General features: G+C 43.7%; 1 protein-coding gene across 2 annotated transcripts in view; it reads right to left on the bottom strand.

Annotated features, from left to right (window-relative positions):
• LOC115460554 (transmembrane protein 109-like) overlaps window positions 1-19,102 on the bottom strand; it is a 59,457-nt gene that overhangs the window by 17,158 nt on the left and 23,197 nt on the right. For both annotated transcript variants that reach the window (XM_030190320.1, XM_030190321.1), the window contains exons 2-3: window positions 17,166-17,420; window positions 15,791-15,893 (exon numbers count right to left, since the gene is read on the bottom strand). In XM_030190320.1, the coding sequence (XP_030046180.1) occupies window positions 15,791-15,893; window positions 17,166-17,384 (322 nt within the window). In that variant the 5' untranslated portion in view covers window positions 17,385-17,420. The remainder of the gene's footprint in view (window positions 1-15,790; window positions 15,894-17,165; window positions 17,421-19,102) is intronic.

Genomic DNA, 19,102 nt, shown 5'->3' with positions numbered 1-19,102 from the left:
AACAAGGGGCCATGAACAGCCCCACCCTGCCCCCTCAGAGATCCCGCAACTCCCAAAAGGGGGTGGGAGACACGGGATATCCAAGGACGTCATCACCATGCGACAGAGCAGAGGACCACGGGAGGGAACGGTCACCAATATCAGCCGGCGACCATAAGTACATAAGTAATGCCACACTGGGAAAAGACCAAGGGTCCATCGAGCCCAGCATCCTATCCACAACAGCGGCCAATCCAGGCCAAGGGCACCTGGCAAGCTTCCCAAACGTACAAACATTCTATACATGTTATTCCTGGAATTGTGGATTTTTCCCAAGTCCATTTAGTAGTGGTTTATGGACTTGTCCTTTACGAAACCGTCTAACCCTTTTTAAACTCTGCCAAGCTAACCGCCTTCACCACGTTCTCCGGCAACGAATTCCAGAGTTTAATTATGCGTTGGGTGAAGAAAACTTTTCTCTGATTTGTTTTAAATTTACTACACTGTAGTTTCATTGCATGCCCCCTAGTCCTAGTATTTTTGGAAAGCGTGAAGAGAGGTTTCACATCCACCTGTTCCACTCCACTCATTATTTTATATGCCTCTATCATGTCTCCCCTCAGCCGTCTCTTCTCCAAACTGAAAAGCCCTAGCCTCCTTAGTCTTTCTTCATAGGGAAGTCGTCCCATCCCTGCTATCATTTTAGTTGCCCTTCGCTGCACCTTTTCCAATTTTACTATATCTTTCTTGAGATGCGGCGACCAGAACTGAACACAATACTCAAGGTGCGGTTGCACCATGGAGCGATACAACGGCATTATAACATCCGCACACCTGTTTTCCATACCTTTCCTAATAATACCCAACATTCTATTAGCTTTCCTAGTCGCAGCAGCACACTGAGCAGAAGGTTTCAGTGTATTATCGACGATGACACCCAGATCCCTTTCTTGGTCTGTAAGTACTAACGTGGAACCTTGCATGACGTAGCTATAATTTGGGTTCTTTTTTCCCACATGCATCACCTTGCACTTGCTCACATTAAACGTCATCTGCCATTTAGCCGCCCAGTCTCCCAGTCTTGTAAGGTCCTTCTGTAATTTTTCACAGGGGCACCCTCTTCTTTCCCACAAGTGTGGTCGGCAGCCCGGCCCCCGCCCCCCCCCCCCCCAGACCAGCATACCATGGGGACGAATGTAGTCGCAGCAGCAGGGCGGGAGTACCCGAGCCAGAAAAAAAATGGAGCCTTACTGTTAAAGCTCACCTGCCTTAATTACTCCTTCACCTGCCTGTCAGGAACCTCACCCAAGAGCTTATGGGAATTGTAGTTCCCCCAGCTCACGCCAATTACCACCTTCCTCAGTTGTTTTAAGGAGGCGAGGGATATACCCAGGACGTTTGAGCAGACCTTACACTACTTGTGGGTGAAAACATATTCGTTCCCCACTTTAAGGTGATTTCTACTGGGTCTCTGTCATTTCTGATGCTACTGGCGAGCAAAACCCATCTGCTCATGCCTGAAGTCAGTTCATTAGCGTGCCTTAAAAATTTCAGTGCTCAACCCATTCCCCTGCCTATGCCAGTGTTTCACAACCCAGTCTTCAAGGGCACAACCAGCTAGTCAGGTTTTCAGGATATCCATAATCCATATATATGAGATAGATATGCATACCAAGGAAGCTGTACATACAAGTCTATCTCATGCATATTCATTGTGGGTATCCTGAAAACCTAACTGGCTGGGTGATGACTGAGTTGCAAATCACTGGCCTATGCAAACCAATTAATTAATTCAAAGAAGTGTATGTTGAAAAGCTACAAAACTGTTTCCTGACAGGGCATGTAGTGCTTTCCTGAATATAATAATAATGGATACAATACCACAGGAAGAGAAGGGATAGAGGGAGGGGGCTTTGGGATAAGGGGTTGAGAAGGAAAAGACTGTAGGGATATTAGCTGCAGAGAAGAAACAACCTGCAGCTATTCTCTCCCTGAATTATTTGAATTGTCACTGTTCAAGTGGGAAGAGGGAAGGCAAGAACAGCAATTTGAAAACATGCCAGTTTACTGTGTAATTCTTTGGTGTTTACCTAAAGTCCTGTTTTGTAATGATGGCTGAAACCTTTGTTGTTTATTAATTTTGCTAGTGCAATAAAAATTATTTAAAAAGAAATCTACAATGCATATTAACATTTCTTCATTAATGAGTTGGATACAGTCAGAGCCACCCACCTCCTCTTTATGGAGAAATCATAAGCATAATTTACTGAGGATGGTGCAACTGACTGCCAAGAGGATGGGGGAGAAAGTGATAAAGTGCTTCTTGGCAGTGTGGGAACTCTTTTTGAATTCTCTTACTCCATGACTTTGCAGCATTCTTCTCAATAGGTTAAGAATTAAAGAGGGGGGGTGGAGGAGGAATACAGTTCAAAATAGTGACGAAAATTAAAAATGAGAACGATATGAACAATGTGACTGAAAGCTGATACTCCTTTACATGTTTGAACAGATTGCTGTGTTGCATTACACTGGCATCTTTTAAAAAAGATAATTTTTCTGTAAGGGCCCTGTTTTACTAAGGTGCGTTAGTGTTTTTAGCGCGCCTATCTGGATATTGTAGGCACATACGTGGTTAACGCGCGTTAAAAATGTTAACGCATCTATAATGCTCTATAGTAAACAGGGCCCTAAATGTGAAATTGAGAAAGCACCTGAAAAAAATGGGGACCCCCCCTCCCCCCCAAAATGAACCAAAAGTTTTTGGCGTACATGCATCCCTAAGATCCATCTAAAACAGGGATTCTCAAGGGCCTCAGGACACACCTAGCCAGTCGGATTTTCAAGATACACACAATGAATATGCACGACAGATCTGCATGCACTGCCTCCAGTGTATACAAATCTATCTCATGCATATTCATTGTGGGTATTCTGAAAACCTGACTGGCTGGGTATATCTGATCTAAAGTCATCACAGGCTCAAGTATGGACGCAGACTTCTTCCAGATCTCCAGAATCTGTGCACTTTTAATTTTAGCTTATTATATTAAATTACTGAAGGCAGGACTGAAGCCTCTTCAGATAATGCTGATGATATTGCGATGTGCTGTAATGTTGCAGTCGGGAGAGCATTGTCAGAAAAGATATAGAATCAGATCCAAATGATTTAACAAAGGCGAGCAATGGTTGGACATAATTAAAAATCAACAGGGACAGTGCGCTCCCTATAAATATATATATATATATATATATATATATATATATATATATATATATATATATATATATATATATATATAAAGCACTGAACGTTTGGCTCTACGTCTACACAAAATTGTCGGGCAAAAAAGCATTCTAACAGATGCAAGGCGTCAATAGAATATCTACGTGAAAGCACGCTTTGTGTGCCCATTTATAGAATAACATGTAAGTGTTTCCGTGTGCATCTGTACATACTGTAGGTCATGGCCACGAGAGAGGCATGGGCGGGCCCTTTAAATGTGCTCAGTGCTATAGACTTCGGGGACTTGCAAGCCGGGATTTACACTTGGTTTCAGTCGGTGTAATTCTTCACATCCAAAGCTGAACGCACATCCAGGTGCTACATGCTATTCTGTAAAGGACACCGAGTCCATTATAGAATACTGTTAGCGCTGATTTTTTTTTAATGCTGAATTTTCAGCACCATTTATAGAATTTCCCCCAGTATCTCCCTATTTAAAACCCTCTGTAGCCTCCTCTCTGAAAAGAAGGAGAGCCATCTGTACATGACATCATCAACTCTGACAGTCATGCAATAACACACTCAATCAAAGCATGACCACAGAAATACTGCACTGTGGTGCATTACACTGGCTCCTTTGAGCAGGGACTGTCCTTCTTTGTTAAACTGTACAGCGCTGCGTAACCCTAGTAGCGCTCTAGAAATGTTAAGTAGTAGTAGCTGCCTCTCATTTCAATGAACTCGTAACTCACTTACAAAACTGTCTCATGAGTAGTTAGAAAAGGTGCACAATAGGGCGACGAAAATGAAAAGAGGATGGAATGACTTCCCTGTAAGGAAAGGCTAAGGGGCTAAGGCTCGTCACCTTGAAAAAGAGACAACTGAGGGGAGATATGTTGGAAGTCTATAAAATACTGAGTGCAGTGGAATGGGTAGAGGTAAATCGCTTGTTTACACTTTCCAAAAATACTAGGACTAGGGGGCACACAATGAAGCTACTAAGTAGCAAATTTAAAACAAACCAGAGAAAATATTTCTTCACTCAATGTGTAATTAAACTCTGGAATTCCTTGCCAGAGGATGTGGTAAAAGCAGTTAGCTTAGCAGGATTTAAAAAAGGTTTGGATAATTTCCTAAAATAAAGCCCATAAGCCATTATTAAGATGGACTTGGGACAATCCACTGCTCATTTCTAGGATAAGCAGCATAAAATGTATTGTACTGCTTTGGATCTTGTCAGGTACTTGTGACCTGCATTGGCCACTGTTGGAAGCAGGATGCTGGGCTTGATGGACCTTCGGTCTGTCCCAGTATGGCAACACTTATGTTCTTATGAACAGAGGAGAGTGATCTTTGCACAAACAGCAGCTTGGGTACAATGCTCCAGTGCTAAACAGCACATAGATCTGACTCACTCTGACTCTTTAACTTGTGATCTTTAACTTACTAGGGGTCCTTTTACTAAGCTGCAGCAAAAATTGGCCTTAGTGTGCCCTTGCATGGATTTTTCCTGGGCACTATAACCATTTTTACCACACACATTTTGAGACTACAAATGTTTAATAATAGATCATATTCCTGGATCTATACGAGGAGGTGATAGAGATCGTAGACTGATTCAAACCGAACAGCGTTGGATCCATAGATTGAATACCTTAACTCCCAATGGGCTGAACAACAAGATCGAATGGAAAGCCTTCCTGTAAGGTAGAGGGTAACGTTGCCTATTCAATGGCAGTCAGCTGTTTAGTACTTGAAGGGCTTGTCCCTTTAAGTCATAGACACGGCGATGATTGCAGGAACACGACGGCATCAGTTTAAAAATGGAGCGCCATTTTGTCTGTAGCAGTCCTCTTAGAAATCAGATTGGACACAGCATAAGGTATGAGCAATTAACAGTTTTCAGAGCTATTCCACAGACTTTTATTTATTTTATTTTTTTTATTTGTTACATTTGTACCCCACATTTTCCCACCTATTTGCAGGCTCAATGTGGCTTACATAGTACCGTAGAGGCATTTGCCAATTCGGTTGATAACAAATACAAGTTATGTTGTGTTCAGATGAGGTAGGTGTGGATCAGGCGTCATAGGGTCGAAGGAAGTGAAGATTATAAATTGTCTAGTACTTTCATTAGTTATGCTGTGTTGCTGGGTGTGAGGATTTACGTTGGATCTGTGGGATAGGCCTTTTTGAAGAGGTGAGTTTTTAGTGATTTCCTGAAATTTAAGTGGTCATGGATTGTTCTTACAGCATTTGGGAGTCCATTCCATAGTTGTGTGCTTAAGTAAGAGAACTAGATGCATAAGTTGTTTTATATCTTAGTCCTTTACAGTTTGGGTAATGTAGGTTTAGGTATGATTGTGATGATCCGATTCTATTTCTGGTTGGTAGATCTATGAGGTCTATCATGTAACCTGAGACTACGCCGTAGGTAATTTTGTGGACCAAAGTGCAGATTTTGAAGATGATCTGTTCTTTGATTGGGAGCTAGTGCAGCTTCTCTCGCAGGGGTTTAGCACTTTCGAATCGTGTTTTACCATATATCAATCTGGCTGCTGTATTTTGGGCGGTCTGGAGTTTTTTTGTGAGTTGTAGTTTACATCCCCCGTAGATTCCGTTACAGTAATCTGTATTGTATTAGGTTTCGAAAAGTTTCCCTCCAGACCTCCAGATCTCACCGTGACCTCTCTAACCTCATCTCTATTCCTCTACTCCCCTCCTCTTCTCTGCCCTTCTCTTGCGCCCTATGGAATGCCCGCTCTATCTGTAACAAACTCCCCTATATCCAGGACCTCTTTATCTCGCGTCACCTCCATCTGCTCGCCATAACAGAAACCTGGCTCTGCCCTGATGACTCTGCTTCAGTCGCAGCCCTGTGCCATGGCGGTTATCTATTTTCACATACTCCTCGCCCTGCTGGCCGTGGGGGTGGTGTTGGACTACTTCTCTCTCCCTCCTCCAGATTTCAACCCCTTCTTCCACCTCAATGTCACTGTTTTTCCTCCTTTGAAGTCCACTCTATCCGCCTTTTCTCTCCTCTGCCTCTTCGAATAGCGGTCATTTATCGTCCCCCTGATAAGTCCCTTTCATCCTTTCTCAGTGACTTTGACGCCTGGCTTGCCTTCTTCCATGATCCTTCCTCCCCCTCTCTCATCCTTGGTGACTTTAATATTCCTGCTAATGATCCTTCCAACTCTTATATTTCCAAGTTACTCGCTTTAACGTCGTCCTTTAATCTCCAACTATGCTCCACCTCCCCCACTCATCAAAATGGTCACTGTCTTGATCTCATCTTCTCCTCCAACTGTTCACCTTCTAGTTTCCTTGCCTCTGATCATCCCTCCTCTGATCACCATCTTATAACTTTCACACTTAAATCTCCTCCCTCCCAGTCCCGTCCTACCCTATCTAATTTATCTAGGAATCTTCACGATATTGACCCTTCATCTCTATCCTCCCATGTTTCAAACCTCCTCTCTACTGTGGCACCATCCACGTCTGTCAACGAGGCTGTTTCTTCTTACAACAATACTCTATCCTCTTCCTTAGACACTCTTGCACCTTTGATGACCCGCCCTGTAAGGCGTACAAAACCCCAACCTTGGCTGACTTCTAATATCCGCTACCTACGTTCCTGTACCCGCTCCGCCGAACGCCTCTGGCGGAAATCTCGGGCCCTTGCTGATTTCTTACACTTTAAGTTCATGCTGACCTCATTCCAATCTGCTCTTTTACGTGCCAAACAGGATTATTATATCCAACTGACCAACTCTCTTGGCTCTAATCCTCGACTTCTCTTCATCACATTGAACTCTCTCCTCAAGGTGCCCCCTCCCCCAACTCCCCCTTCATTATCTCCTCAGACCCTTGCTGAATTTTTTCACAACAAGGTTCAAAAGATAAACCTTGCTTTCTCTACCTCACCAGCTCTCCCTCCACTAGTCCGTTCCCCTCTCTCTCCTTCCCCTCATTCCCTTTCCTCCTTTCCTGAAGTTACTATTGAGGAAACTATATTTCTCCTTTCTTCCTCAAAATATACCACCTGTTCCTCTGATCCCATTCCCACCCACCTTCTTAATGCCATCTCTCCTACTCTTATTCCTTTTATCTGTCACATTCTCAACCTCTCACTTTCCACTGCGACTGTCCCTGCTGCCTTTAAACATGCTGTGGTCACACCTCTCCTTAAGAAGCTTTCACTCGACCCTACTTGTCCCTCTAATTACTGACCCATCTCCCTCCTTCCTTTTCTCTCCAAATTACTTGAGCGTGCTGTTCACCGCCGCTGCCTTGATTTTCTCTCCTCACATGCTATTCTTGACCCACTACAATCTGGTTTTCGCCCTCTCCACTCAACCGAAACTGCGCTTACTAAAGTCTCCAATGACCTATTACTGGCTAAATCCAGAGGTCAATATTCCATCCTCATTCTTCTTGATCTTTCCGCTGCGTTTGACACTGTCGATCACAGCATACTTCTCGATACCCTGTCCTCACTTGGATTCCAGGGCTCTGTCCTTTCCTGGTTCTCTTCCTACCTCTCCCTCCGCACCTTTAGTGTTCACTCTGGTGGATCCTCTTCTACTTCTATCCCTCTGCCTGTCGGCGTACCTCAGGGTTCTGTTCTTGGTCCCCTCCTCTTTTCTATCTACACTTCTTCCCTTGGCTCATTAATCTCATCCCATGGCTTTTCCTACCATCTCTATGCTGATGACTCCCAAATCTACCTTTCTACCCCTGATACCTCACCTTGCATCCAAACCAAAGTTTCAGCGTGCTTGTCTGACATCGCTGTCTGGATGTCTCAACGCCACCTGAAATTAAATATGACCAAAACCGAGCTTCTCATTTTCCCCCCCAAACCCACCTCCCCGCTCCCCCTGTTTTCTATTTCTGTTGATGGCTCTCTCATTCTCCCTGTCTCCTCAGCTCGAAACCTTGGGGTCATCTTTGACTCTTCTCTCTCCTTCTCTGCTCATATCCAGCAGATTACCAAGACCTGTCGTTTCTTTCTTTACAACATCCGTAAAATCCGCCCCTTTCTTTCCGACCACTCTACCAAAACCCTCATCCACACCCTTGTCACCTCTCGTTTAGACTACTGCAATCTGCTTCTTGCTGGCCTCCCACTTAGTCACCTCTCCCCTCTCCAGTCGGTTCAAAACTCTGCTGCCCGTCTCATCTTCCGCCAGGGTCGCTTTACTCATACTACCCCTCTCCTCAAGACCCTTCACTGGCTCCCTATCCGTTTTCCCATCCTGTTCAAACTTCTTCTACTAACCTATAAATGTATTCACTCTGCTGCTCCCCAGTATCTCTCCACATTCGTCCTTCCCTACACCCCTTCCCGTGCACTCCGCTCCATGGATAAATCCTTCTTATCTGTTCCCTTCTCCACTACTGCCAACTCCAGACTTCGCGCCTTCTGTCTCGCTGCACCCTACACCTGGAATAAACTTCCTGAGCCCCTACGTCTTGCCCCATCCTTGGCCACCTTTAAATCTAGACTGAAAGCCCACCTCTTTAACATTGCTTTTGACTTGTAACCACTCGCCTCCACCTACCCTCCTCTCTTCCTTCCCGTCCACATTAATTGATTTGATTTGCTTACTTTATTTATTTTTTGTCTATTAGATTGTAAGCTCTTTGAGCAGGGACTGTCTTTCTTCTATGTTTGTGCAGCGCTGCGTATGCCTTGTAGCGCTATAGAAATGCTAAATAGTAGTAGTAGTAGTAGTAGGAAGAAAGGTTTTATTCACTTGAGTTTCCACATTGCATAGAACATTTTCTTTATTATGGTATTTACTTGGTTCTTGAGAGTAAGGTTGCGGTCGATTGTGATGCCAAGTATTTTTAAGCTGTCTGAAGTAGGGAGTGTGTGTCCTGGGGTGCTTATGGTTGCAGGTTTGTAATTGTTATGTTGAGATGAGAGGATGAGGCAATGTGTTTTTTCAGTGTTCAGTTTCAATTGGAATGAGTTTGCCCATATCTCTCTTTGACTTTCATTAAGATTATCCTGTTGTACTTCTTCATAGGGTACTCGGAGAAACAGGGGGTAATGCTCCTAATGAAGCATTGGTGAAACAGGGGCTCGCTGTAGAGCGTACCCAGCAGTCCACGTCTTAAACAAGATAAGTACTTTGTGCTTTAAACATTGATATAGATCAAGGATAAATGCAACAGTATATATATTTAATAAGATAAAATCAAAAAATTAAAAGCCAGAGGTTCACATTCAAGAAATTGATTTTCAAGCAGTGAATTCTGTGCAGCGAAGCGTTCATATTGACGAAATCAGAGGTGAATGCAGAGCATCTGAAGTCATTTCCTCTGCAAATATAACTCAGCATAACTACACCTAGGAGAGTATTACTTGCTTTAATTGTTACAAAAATATATGAATTTGTGTAGCTTTTCCCTGTATTTGTTATTTATATTTGTATTTAATAGATTTATGCATTGGTTTTAATCAATTTATGTGTGATTATATTCGTGAATTTATGAGATATTTGATGCCTTTGTGTCTATTTTGCTGTTTCTCTCTTTCCTATCATTCATTTACTTACATGGGAAAATTAGGTTCTTACCTTGGTAATTTTCTTTCCTTTAGTCATAGCAGATGACGCCATTACATATGGGTTGTGTCCATCAACCAGCAGGGGGAGATAGAGAGCACTCAACTTTTCACAGTGCCTCATGGCCAGCCAGCTCCACTGCCTCTTCAGTATTTGAAGCTTCCAAAGCAGTATGGCAAACCGCAATGGGAATAACATGAACTTTCCTCACAGTGAACGATGGCCCCTTAACAAGGGCATGAACTCAAATGGAGGGAATGAACACATCCTCCTGGAGGGAATAAACTTGTCCTCCTTATTGTATAACTGGAGGGGATACACGCAACCTCCTGGAGGGAATAAACTCATCCTCCAAAACATAAACTGGAGGGAATGGATTCATCCTCCTATAAGTGAACATGAATCCTGAAGACTGTTTTCCAACTTTCTCCCAAGGAAGGAACTTCAGGAAACAAGAACAGAACCTGAAACAGATTCACAGCATACAGACAATCATACAGGGAGGGCTCATGACTTCATCTGCTATGACTAAAGGAAAGAAAATTACCAAGGTAAGAACCTAATTTTCCCTTCCTTGTCATCAAGCAGATGAAGACATTACGTATGGGATGTAACAAAGCAATCCCTATATAGGGTGGGAACAGGTCACACCACGCGCTAGCACTTGTGCTCCAAAACGCACATCCCTCCTAGCAGCCACATCCAGCCTATAATGTCGGGCAAAAGAGAGCTTAGAAGCCCATGTTGCTGCACTGCATATCTCTTGACGAGAGAGTGCTCCAGTTTCAGCCCAAGAGGAAGAAATCGCTCTGGTAGAATGCGCCTTAAAGGCTACAGGCGGAGACCGGCCGGCAAGCAGATAAGCTGAAAAGATAGTTTCTTTGAGCCAGCGGGCAATAGTGGCTTTAGACGCTGGAGACCCTCTGCGAGGACCTGATAGCAAAACAAACAGATGATCATAGATCCTGAAAGAGATAGTAACTCGCAGATACTGCAGCAGAGTCCTGCGCACATCCAACAGGTGCAACTTCCCAAAAGATTCTGGAAACTCCTCCTTATCAAAGGAGGGCAAGAAAATAGGCTGGTTTAGGTGAAACGCTGAAACCACCTTAGGCATGAAGGAAGGCGTGGTCCGAACCGTGACCCCAGACTCTGAGAATTGCAGAAATGGGTCTCTACAGGACAGCGCCTGGAGCTCTGACACCCGTCTCGCCGAAGTAATGGCCACAAGAAAAACGGCCTTTAGTGTCAAATCTTTCTCCGATGCTTGCCGAAGTGGCTCAAAAGGAGAAGCCTGCAGGGCCTTCAAAATTAGCCCCAAGTTCTAAGCTGGACAGGGTGCTCGCACGGAAGGCCGGAGCCGAAGCACCCCACTAAGAAACCGTGCCACATCTGGATGAGCAGCTAAAGACACACCTTCAACCTTACCACGAAGGGAGGCCAACGCTGCCACTTGCACCCGCAGGGAATTATAGGCCAAGCCTATTTGTACACCATCCTGCAAAAAGTCCAGAATCGGCGAGACAGGAGCCCACATGGGTGTGATCGCTTTTGAAGCACACCAAGACTCAAACAGGCGCCAAATCCTGGCATAAGCAGGAGAGTGGAAATGACTGTGTTTGAATAGTCTTTGTCCCTCAATTGCGCCCTCTCAATCGGCCTGCCATAAGACCAAAGCGGCAGACATCCTCCATGGCTACCGGGCCCTGTGACAACAGGTTCAGTACCAGAGGTAAAGGAAGGGGAGCCTCCACTAGCATCTGTTGGAGGTCCACATACCAAGGCCTCCTGGGCCAATCCGGGGCGATGAGTGGTGTTTTCCGAGGGCTCTCTTTAAGCATATAATAACAATAAGAAGTCTGTATATATATAGAGAATGCATAAATAAAGAAAGCAAAGGTATTGCTGTTGGCAGACATCAAGTTAAGGTCTTTGGTTTTGTGATTTATTATGTTTGTTACAGCAGAGATCAACCATCGAGGTGGAGGAGCTGAGACCACTACAGATATAAAAAATCAGACAAAAGAGTGGCATACAGGCGGAGCGGGAGAGGGTGGCAGCTGTCAGGAGCTGGTCCACGTGCCCAGTGACTGACTCTGTCATTTCCCTGGCTGCCGAGGATGGGATCCTCAGAGCACCTCAGCCCAGAGGGACCTCAACTGCTGCTATTGCTGCCGCCGCAGCCATCATTGGCGCCTCTCTGTCCTCCTCCTTCCAGCGCCTCCACCCCCGCAGCAACATGGCTGGCTTCAAGCGCGGCTACAACCTGGACAAGACCCTAGGCAGGGGTTCTTTGATTTATGACATAGTATTTTTTGTCCTTTGGATGCAGCAGTTGATAGTTTGTTTTGAAAGTACCAAGATGGCAGCTGCTGGGCGTAACCAACTTCAACTTTTTGACATTATGGCATCTCCCGTCTTATTAAAACCTCCTTGGGACTTGCCTGTCTCTAGCCATTGAAAACACAATACTGAAACACCACCCCACACTGGCAGCAATGCAATTGGAGGAATACTGCTCATTTAAAGAGGGGACACTGTTCTCAAGGAGAGAGGTTTTTTTTCACATCCCCTCAGCCAGTTCTCTACAACTTGAATGAGCACAGTCTTGTACTTATTCCCACTGTATTGTTATTTTTTGTGGGTTCCTGTTAATGGAATAAAGCCCCTTCCTCTTGCTGATCAATTGATGGTTTACTGACTGGTAGCGCTATAGAAATGATTTGTGGTAGTAGTAGTAGTAGATTAGGTGAGCTGTTAAGACTTTTTTTGATCGAGTTTTGTTTAACTTCCTGTGAAATGTTTTTATTTCATGCTTTTATGGTTGGTTGGTTGGTTGGTTGTTTATTTTATTAAGTATGGGGTCCTTTTACTAAGGTGAGCTAATTCATTAGTGCGTGTTAAGTGCTAGGCAGCCCATAGGTATACAATGGTCTGCATGGCATTAAGTGCGCCTTGGTAAAAGGGCCCCTATTTGTTTTGTTACCCTTTCTGAGCATTATCGGGAAGAGGGGCTAAATATCAAATAAAATCAATACATAACTAATTAAATAAATACTTTGTGGGGTGTGATAAGATGTCGGATTAAGCGCAGCACGGTGACATACCATTTTGACATCCTACTAGAGACTTGTTTTTTTCCCGCTGCTAGTTTTCCTCGAGTTATGTGCCATACCAAAAGGAAAGGGGTTGTGAGGCTTCAGCCACTGCCAGTCCACACCTCCTCCCCAGGATAAATCGACGCTGGAACGTTTTGCAGTGCACATTTCACATGATAGAACAGGAGTTGAAGACCCCTCGACAGCCTGCACTCTTTGGGGCTAACATTTCTCTTTCTCCTCCGGAAGTCATCTCCCCACCTTGCCCTACTGGTAGTTGGGCCGAAGTCGAGCTCTCCCTGCACAAGAAAGGCGTGGGTGCAGGGATCTCTGTCAGCGGTGTTCAACCAGACAAGGCGATTGCAGAACCTCAGGAGAAGGGAGCGAGATCAGATTCAGCTCCCTTGGGAGAATTAGTGATGACCCTAGAAGGCATCTGGAGGACCCTACAGGTGCTCACTGAGACTGTGGCAAAAGCTGCTCAAGATACAGCGACATTAGTGAGCAACATAGGTGTTCTTTTTACATCTTTGGAATCTAATAAGCTGGAGTACCCGAGATCAACTCAGCAGAATGAAGGAGATATTAAAGATCTTAAAGCACCATTTGCTTCAGTTGTTAAGGATAACTTGTTTATATATAGGAAATTGGAGCAAGCTGAGAATTTCAACAGAAGATTAAATCTTTGGATTTTGAATTTTTCTAGATCATCAGGACTGCCCCCTGTAGAATTCTTCAAAAAAAGTACCTTATTGGAATTTTGAAATATTCCTCTTCTTCTATTCCACCTCTGAATAAGGTTTACTATATTCCTGTTTCTTCAAGACATACGGGGGACGCTCCTGTGGTTGCAGATCAACCTCAACAAGAGGGTGTGGATTTAAATAACTTGTCAGCTATGTATATTAGAATCCTCTCTCTCTGAGGTGACTGATTGAGGGATGCTTTTGGCATCTTCTGTCTTTGAACAAGATCTAAACGCTGTATTACGGTTCTATTTTCGGAACTCACAGGCTTTGTTCTGTGGGCAAACAGTTTGGGTCTATCAAGATGTGGCAATGTCTACTCAAGACAGGAGAAAGTTATTTTTGGCAATGAGAATGGAGAACCGAATGCTGGGTGCCTCATTTCTTCTAGCATACCCTTGTAAATGTTTAATTTGCTATTTGGGGGTAAAATATATTTTGGGGGAGCCTCAACATCTGAGAGCCTTTATGGATGTTAAAAAAAAATCACCACTGGTAATGTACAGTCTGATGGCATTTAAATAGTGTGTTGTAGCTCAATTTAGGGCCTTTGCCTTAACTTGTTTCCTTTATACATCTCCTAAGTATTTCAATTATGCTCCTTCCCTTGTATTGTAGGCTTAAAAAAGGTGCCATAACCAACACCTATAGTAGACACCCTGATGCAGAATTACCCTCAAAATGTTAAGACAGAGAAAGCAACAGAGAAACAAAGCAGGTAGGTGGCTATTTCGTGTAACCCTGCCAGGACTGCTGCTCTTGGCTCATAAGAACATAAGCACATAAGTATTGCCTTACTGGGACCGACCAAAGGTCCATCAAGCCTGGTATCCTGTTTCCAACAGTGGTCAATCCAGGTCACTAGTATCTGGCAAGATCCCAAGTAAGACAGATCTTATGCTGCTTATCCTAGAAATAAGCAATGGGTTTTCCCAAGTCCATGTTAATAATGGCTTAGAGACTTTTCTTTTAGGAAATTATCCAAACCTTTTTTTAAATCCTGCTAAGCTAACTGCTTTTACCATATTCTCTGGCAACCAATTCCAGAGTTTAATTACATGTTGAATGAATAAATATTTTCTCCGGTTTGTTTTAAATGTACTACTTAGTAGCTTCATTGCATTACCCCTAGTCCTAGTATTTTTGGAAAGAGTAAACAAGCAATCCACGTCTACCCATTCCACTCCAGTCAGTATTTTATAGACCTCACTCATATCTCCTCTCAGCCACTTCATCTCTAAGCTGAAGAGCCCTAGCCACTTTAGCCTTTCCTCGTAGGGAAGTCGTCCCATCCCCTTTATCATTCTCGTTCCCCTTCTCTGTACCTTTTCTAATTCTGTGATATCTTTTTTCAGATGCAGTCATCAGAATTGCACACAGTATTCAAGGTATAGTTGTACCAACGAGCAATACAAAGGCATTACAACATTCTCATTTTTGTTTTCCATTCCTTTCCTAATAATTCCTAATATTCTATTTGCTTTCATAGCCACCACTGTACACTAAGCAGAGGGTTTCAAAGTATCATCAACAATGACAGCTAGATCCAGGGCCGGTCTTAGGGCGAGGCGACCAAAGTGACCGCATAGGGCCTTGCGCTCAAGGGGGCCCCGCGCGGCGTGCCTCTGCCCCACCCCCGACCGCCTGAGTTCCAGTCCCCCTCCCTCTGAATTTTAAAAGTTACCTCGTCGGGTTACAGGCAGCGGCAGGAGTGAAAAGCGTGCGAGCTGCTCAGCGCTTCAGGAGCCTTCCTTTCCCTCTCTCAGCTCTGGTCCCGCCCTCGTGGAAACAGGAAATGAGGGCGGGACCAGAGCAGCGATCCCAGCACAGACCCCTGGAGAACCCCATTATCTACCCTTCTCCACTCTGATAAAGGGAGAATTCTAGCAGCCTTATTAGCCTTGGACTAAACTGGAATCCTTGTAGGTTGTGCTACCTTTCTAAGGACCGGCATACATAGATGTAGCAGAAGCTGAGCTATTAGGTTCATATGAGTCCCTTCTTCATATACCTTATAAAGGGAAATTCATTCAGTTCCATAACAGATACATCCCACCGACCAGAACAGATGGCAGCAGAACAAGGGTTGGGTCTCTGCTGAGAAAAGAAGGCCTCCTCATTCTCTGCATGGTTCTGAGGGAAAACATATTAAACCCCACCACTTACCCCCTACTCCAAGCACTGTGAGCAGCTGTTGGATGAGTCCTGAGAGCGTGATCAGACCTGTGGAGATTGCTGAGCAGAATATCCAGAAGAGACTGGAGAGAGTCTGAAAGGGAAACCAAAGTGAGAAGGGGAAACATGACAGAATGTATATGTGTAAGGGACTCATGGAAGTCAAAAGTGTCTTACTCCCCCTACTAACAGATGGTTACCCTGGCTCCTCTATTAAACTGATTAGGAGGTGGTATAAAATAATGAAGAAATAAAATCCCTGGCAGCAGAAAACTTCAAATGCACCAGGTGGGAAATTTTAGACTAGTCCTGGTGTTCTAAAATCACCTCCTCTTCTGACTGAGGTGCTGTGTTACATGTCATGCTGATTCCAAATGAGGAAGCAGGACTACAAATCCCACAGTGCACAGCAATGAAAGCTCAAAAATCAGGATTGGTTACTAGAGCTGCCTAGTAACCCCAGATCCTGCAGGGAGACTGAGTTACACACAGAACTTGATAAATGTGGGATCGTGTTTATATAATGCCTTTCGAATCCTAAGCCTCGGATCTAAATGGACCCTTCTGATCAGCACATCCATCTTAACAGCTTCAGGAGCAAGGCGGGAAAACATCCCTGCCCCTCACTCTTATGGTCTGACCTTCAGCAGGTCAGCGGTCTCTCAAAGCTCAACCTTTCTATCTCATGCAACTGCATTTTAGCATTTCTTAACAAGGTACGTATCAAACAGAGCTAATAATTATTTACAACTTCTACAGCATCAGGCATGCAGCATTCTACCATCAAGGTGTGCACATGAAATGGACAGGGAAGAAGGAGGTTTTCTGCAAGGAATGCTAGAAGGGCAGCAGCATTTATGAATGCAGGGAAGGAGGCAAGAAGCAGCTGACTGGAGAGAGGAGCTGCTGAGCAGGCGGGCAGGAAGGTCTAGGAAACTACCTGCCTCAGTTTCCCAATGAGGCATATATGGTGGCATGTGACTGCTGAAAAGCCACTTAAGGTTGTCAACCAGCTCCAGACTCACTCATATTCACGTTTTACCCCACTGCATGCAGGGGACTTGTAGTTCTGATTTCCAAACTGGATTCCCTAACAAAAGCAAGATTACAAGTCCCTGCATGCATTGGGGTAAAACCTGGACTGGATCAACCCTGATGGGCAAATCTGGAGCCGTTGGCAACCCTATTTCTGATGTTCAAAAAAGACTGAAACTTGATGTACATTTTATGAGCATATACTGTTAAGGAAGAAATTACATCACAACAGAGCAACAATATCTCATAATCCCTCAAGTAATGACAGACAGCTTTATTATAGGTAGGCAGTGATACATTATCTCACACATGTAAGAAGTTTTATGCTTACTGAAGTTATTTGCTCAGTTAGCTCTTTTCCTAGCAGCCCCTCCAGTGTATGTTTCACTGTATGAGCACCCTGAGAAAGGATGTCTCCAGGCCTCTCAGGCTCTTTTTTCTGCGCTGACACTGTGGGTATGTGGAAGATGGCACAGGCGAGCATGGCGGCAATGATCACTTGGAGCAGGAGCCGAGAGCTGGAGGGAAAGTATGTCCATGTTGTCTTCATGATTGCCTCACCCTTGGGGAAATAATGCAGAGAAATCTGTGGAAAGAAGAGGCAAAAATATAAAAGCATATCCTTAAAGAAGAGATGAGGTTCCATTCTCCTCTCTGAAAAATGCCAGATAATGTAATAACTCAAAATCCACTCCCCCTTACAGATGCAAAATCCCCATTATAAGGATGATTTATTTACTTATCTATTTATTAAGTCATTCTTTCATACCATTGTTCCACAACCCACTGTGCTGGCCAGCAAAACCAAGTAAGGAGAAAATATACATAGATGAAATAATAAAAGGTCACATTAAATAAAAGCAAAAGCAAATGTATAAATTAGCCAACAACAAAGCAAGGCCATCACCAGGGAAAAAGAAAACTGGTCACACCAATAATGAAAATCCAAGAAAATCCAGTGACATACCCCATGCAAGTCTAAAAAACCACATCCTTAGACTAGGAAGCATACGTCCAAAAAATGAGAGATGCGTATAGTACAAATAATTAGTACACTGCCCTATGGAAGAGATATTAAATACAACAAAAGCTAAAGGGGCCTTTTTACTAAGCAGTGCTATTTTTAGCATGTGCGTTTCCAACGCACTAGGGCCACTTTTAGCATGGCTGTAAAATGGCTGCAATTTCAATTTTCCCCTTAATGGCCATGTGCCAGTTGGCACAGGAATGCCCATGCTCCGCCCCTGACGTGCCCCCTCCCAAAAATCCAAAAAGGAACGGCAAAAGGGATGGGATTTGATATATTGCCTTTCTGTACTTGAAATCAAAGCAGTTTACATATTATATACAGGCACTTATTTTATTTAGTGCATGGTTTGCATGTGCAAATGTAAAAAATGCAGTGATGCTTAAGCACATCCTGCTTTAGTCCATTTTTGCTGCATTAGGAGCACATTAGCGCCTAATGCAACTTAGTAAAGGAACCCCTAAGTCACTAAGAAGTACCAACAGATCCCATTCACTCCCAGGAAGGAGCAGATGCCTTGACATTTTCTGGAAACAAATTTCACAACTTAATTGCGTGTTGAATGAAAGAAAATACCATTTATTGTTTATTTAGAAACTTGAAATACCGCTCTTCCAAACAAGGTCAGAGTAGTGCTCAGGCTAACATAAGGTAGGAAAGAATACCATAGATTCAGAATCACAGAATGCAATCAAACCAAAGAGAAAGAATAAAAACATAAGAAAATAAAAACAAACAAAACCAAAATGCAATTAAAAACCATCAAACAAGAGATGCTGCAACTCAATCACAGCATAATGTACCCAATAATATACAAAATCAATTGAAAGAAAAAACCTGCTCAAACAAACAGGTTTTCAAGGCTTTCTTAAGGGGTGCAAAAAGTTAATAAACAACAAATGTCGCAAGATAGCGAATTTCATAAGCATGGAGCCTAAAAGAAAAAAAGCAGATTGTCTCTTAGATTCATAATGCGCAGTCCGTGGGGAAAGAAGTACTAGTCAGTATGCACCTAATGAGTGAAGCTGCCAAGCAGGATAGTAAAAGGAAATTAAACTGGATAAACAGGATGGAGTACCAGAGTGAAAAGCCTTAAAGGCCAAACACAGAATCTTAAATTGTATTCACTGGTGGACTGGGAGCCAGTGTAAAGACTTCAGTAAAGGTGAATAATGATCGAAACAGCCTGCTTTATAGAGAAATCTGACAGCTGTATTATGAAGTGTTTGCAAACATTTTAA

This window comes from Microcaecilia unicolor, chromosome 1 (assembly GCF_901765095.1).
Source record: "Microcaecilia unicolor chromosome 1, aMicUni1.1, whole genome shotgun sequence".
NCBI lineage: Eukaryota > Metazoa > Chordata > Amphibia > Gymnophiona > Siphonopidae > Microcaecilia > Microcaecilia unicolor.
The sequence above is the reverse complement of the archived record's forward strand: the minus strand, read 5'-3'. Positions and strand labels throughout refer to the sequence as shown.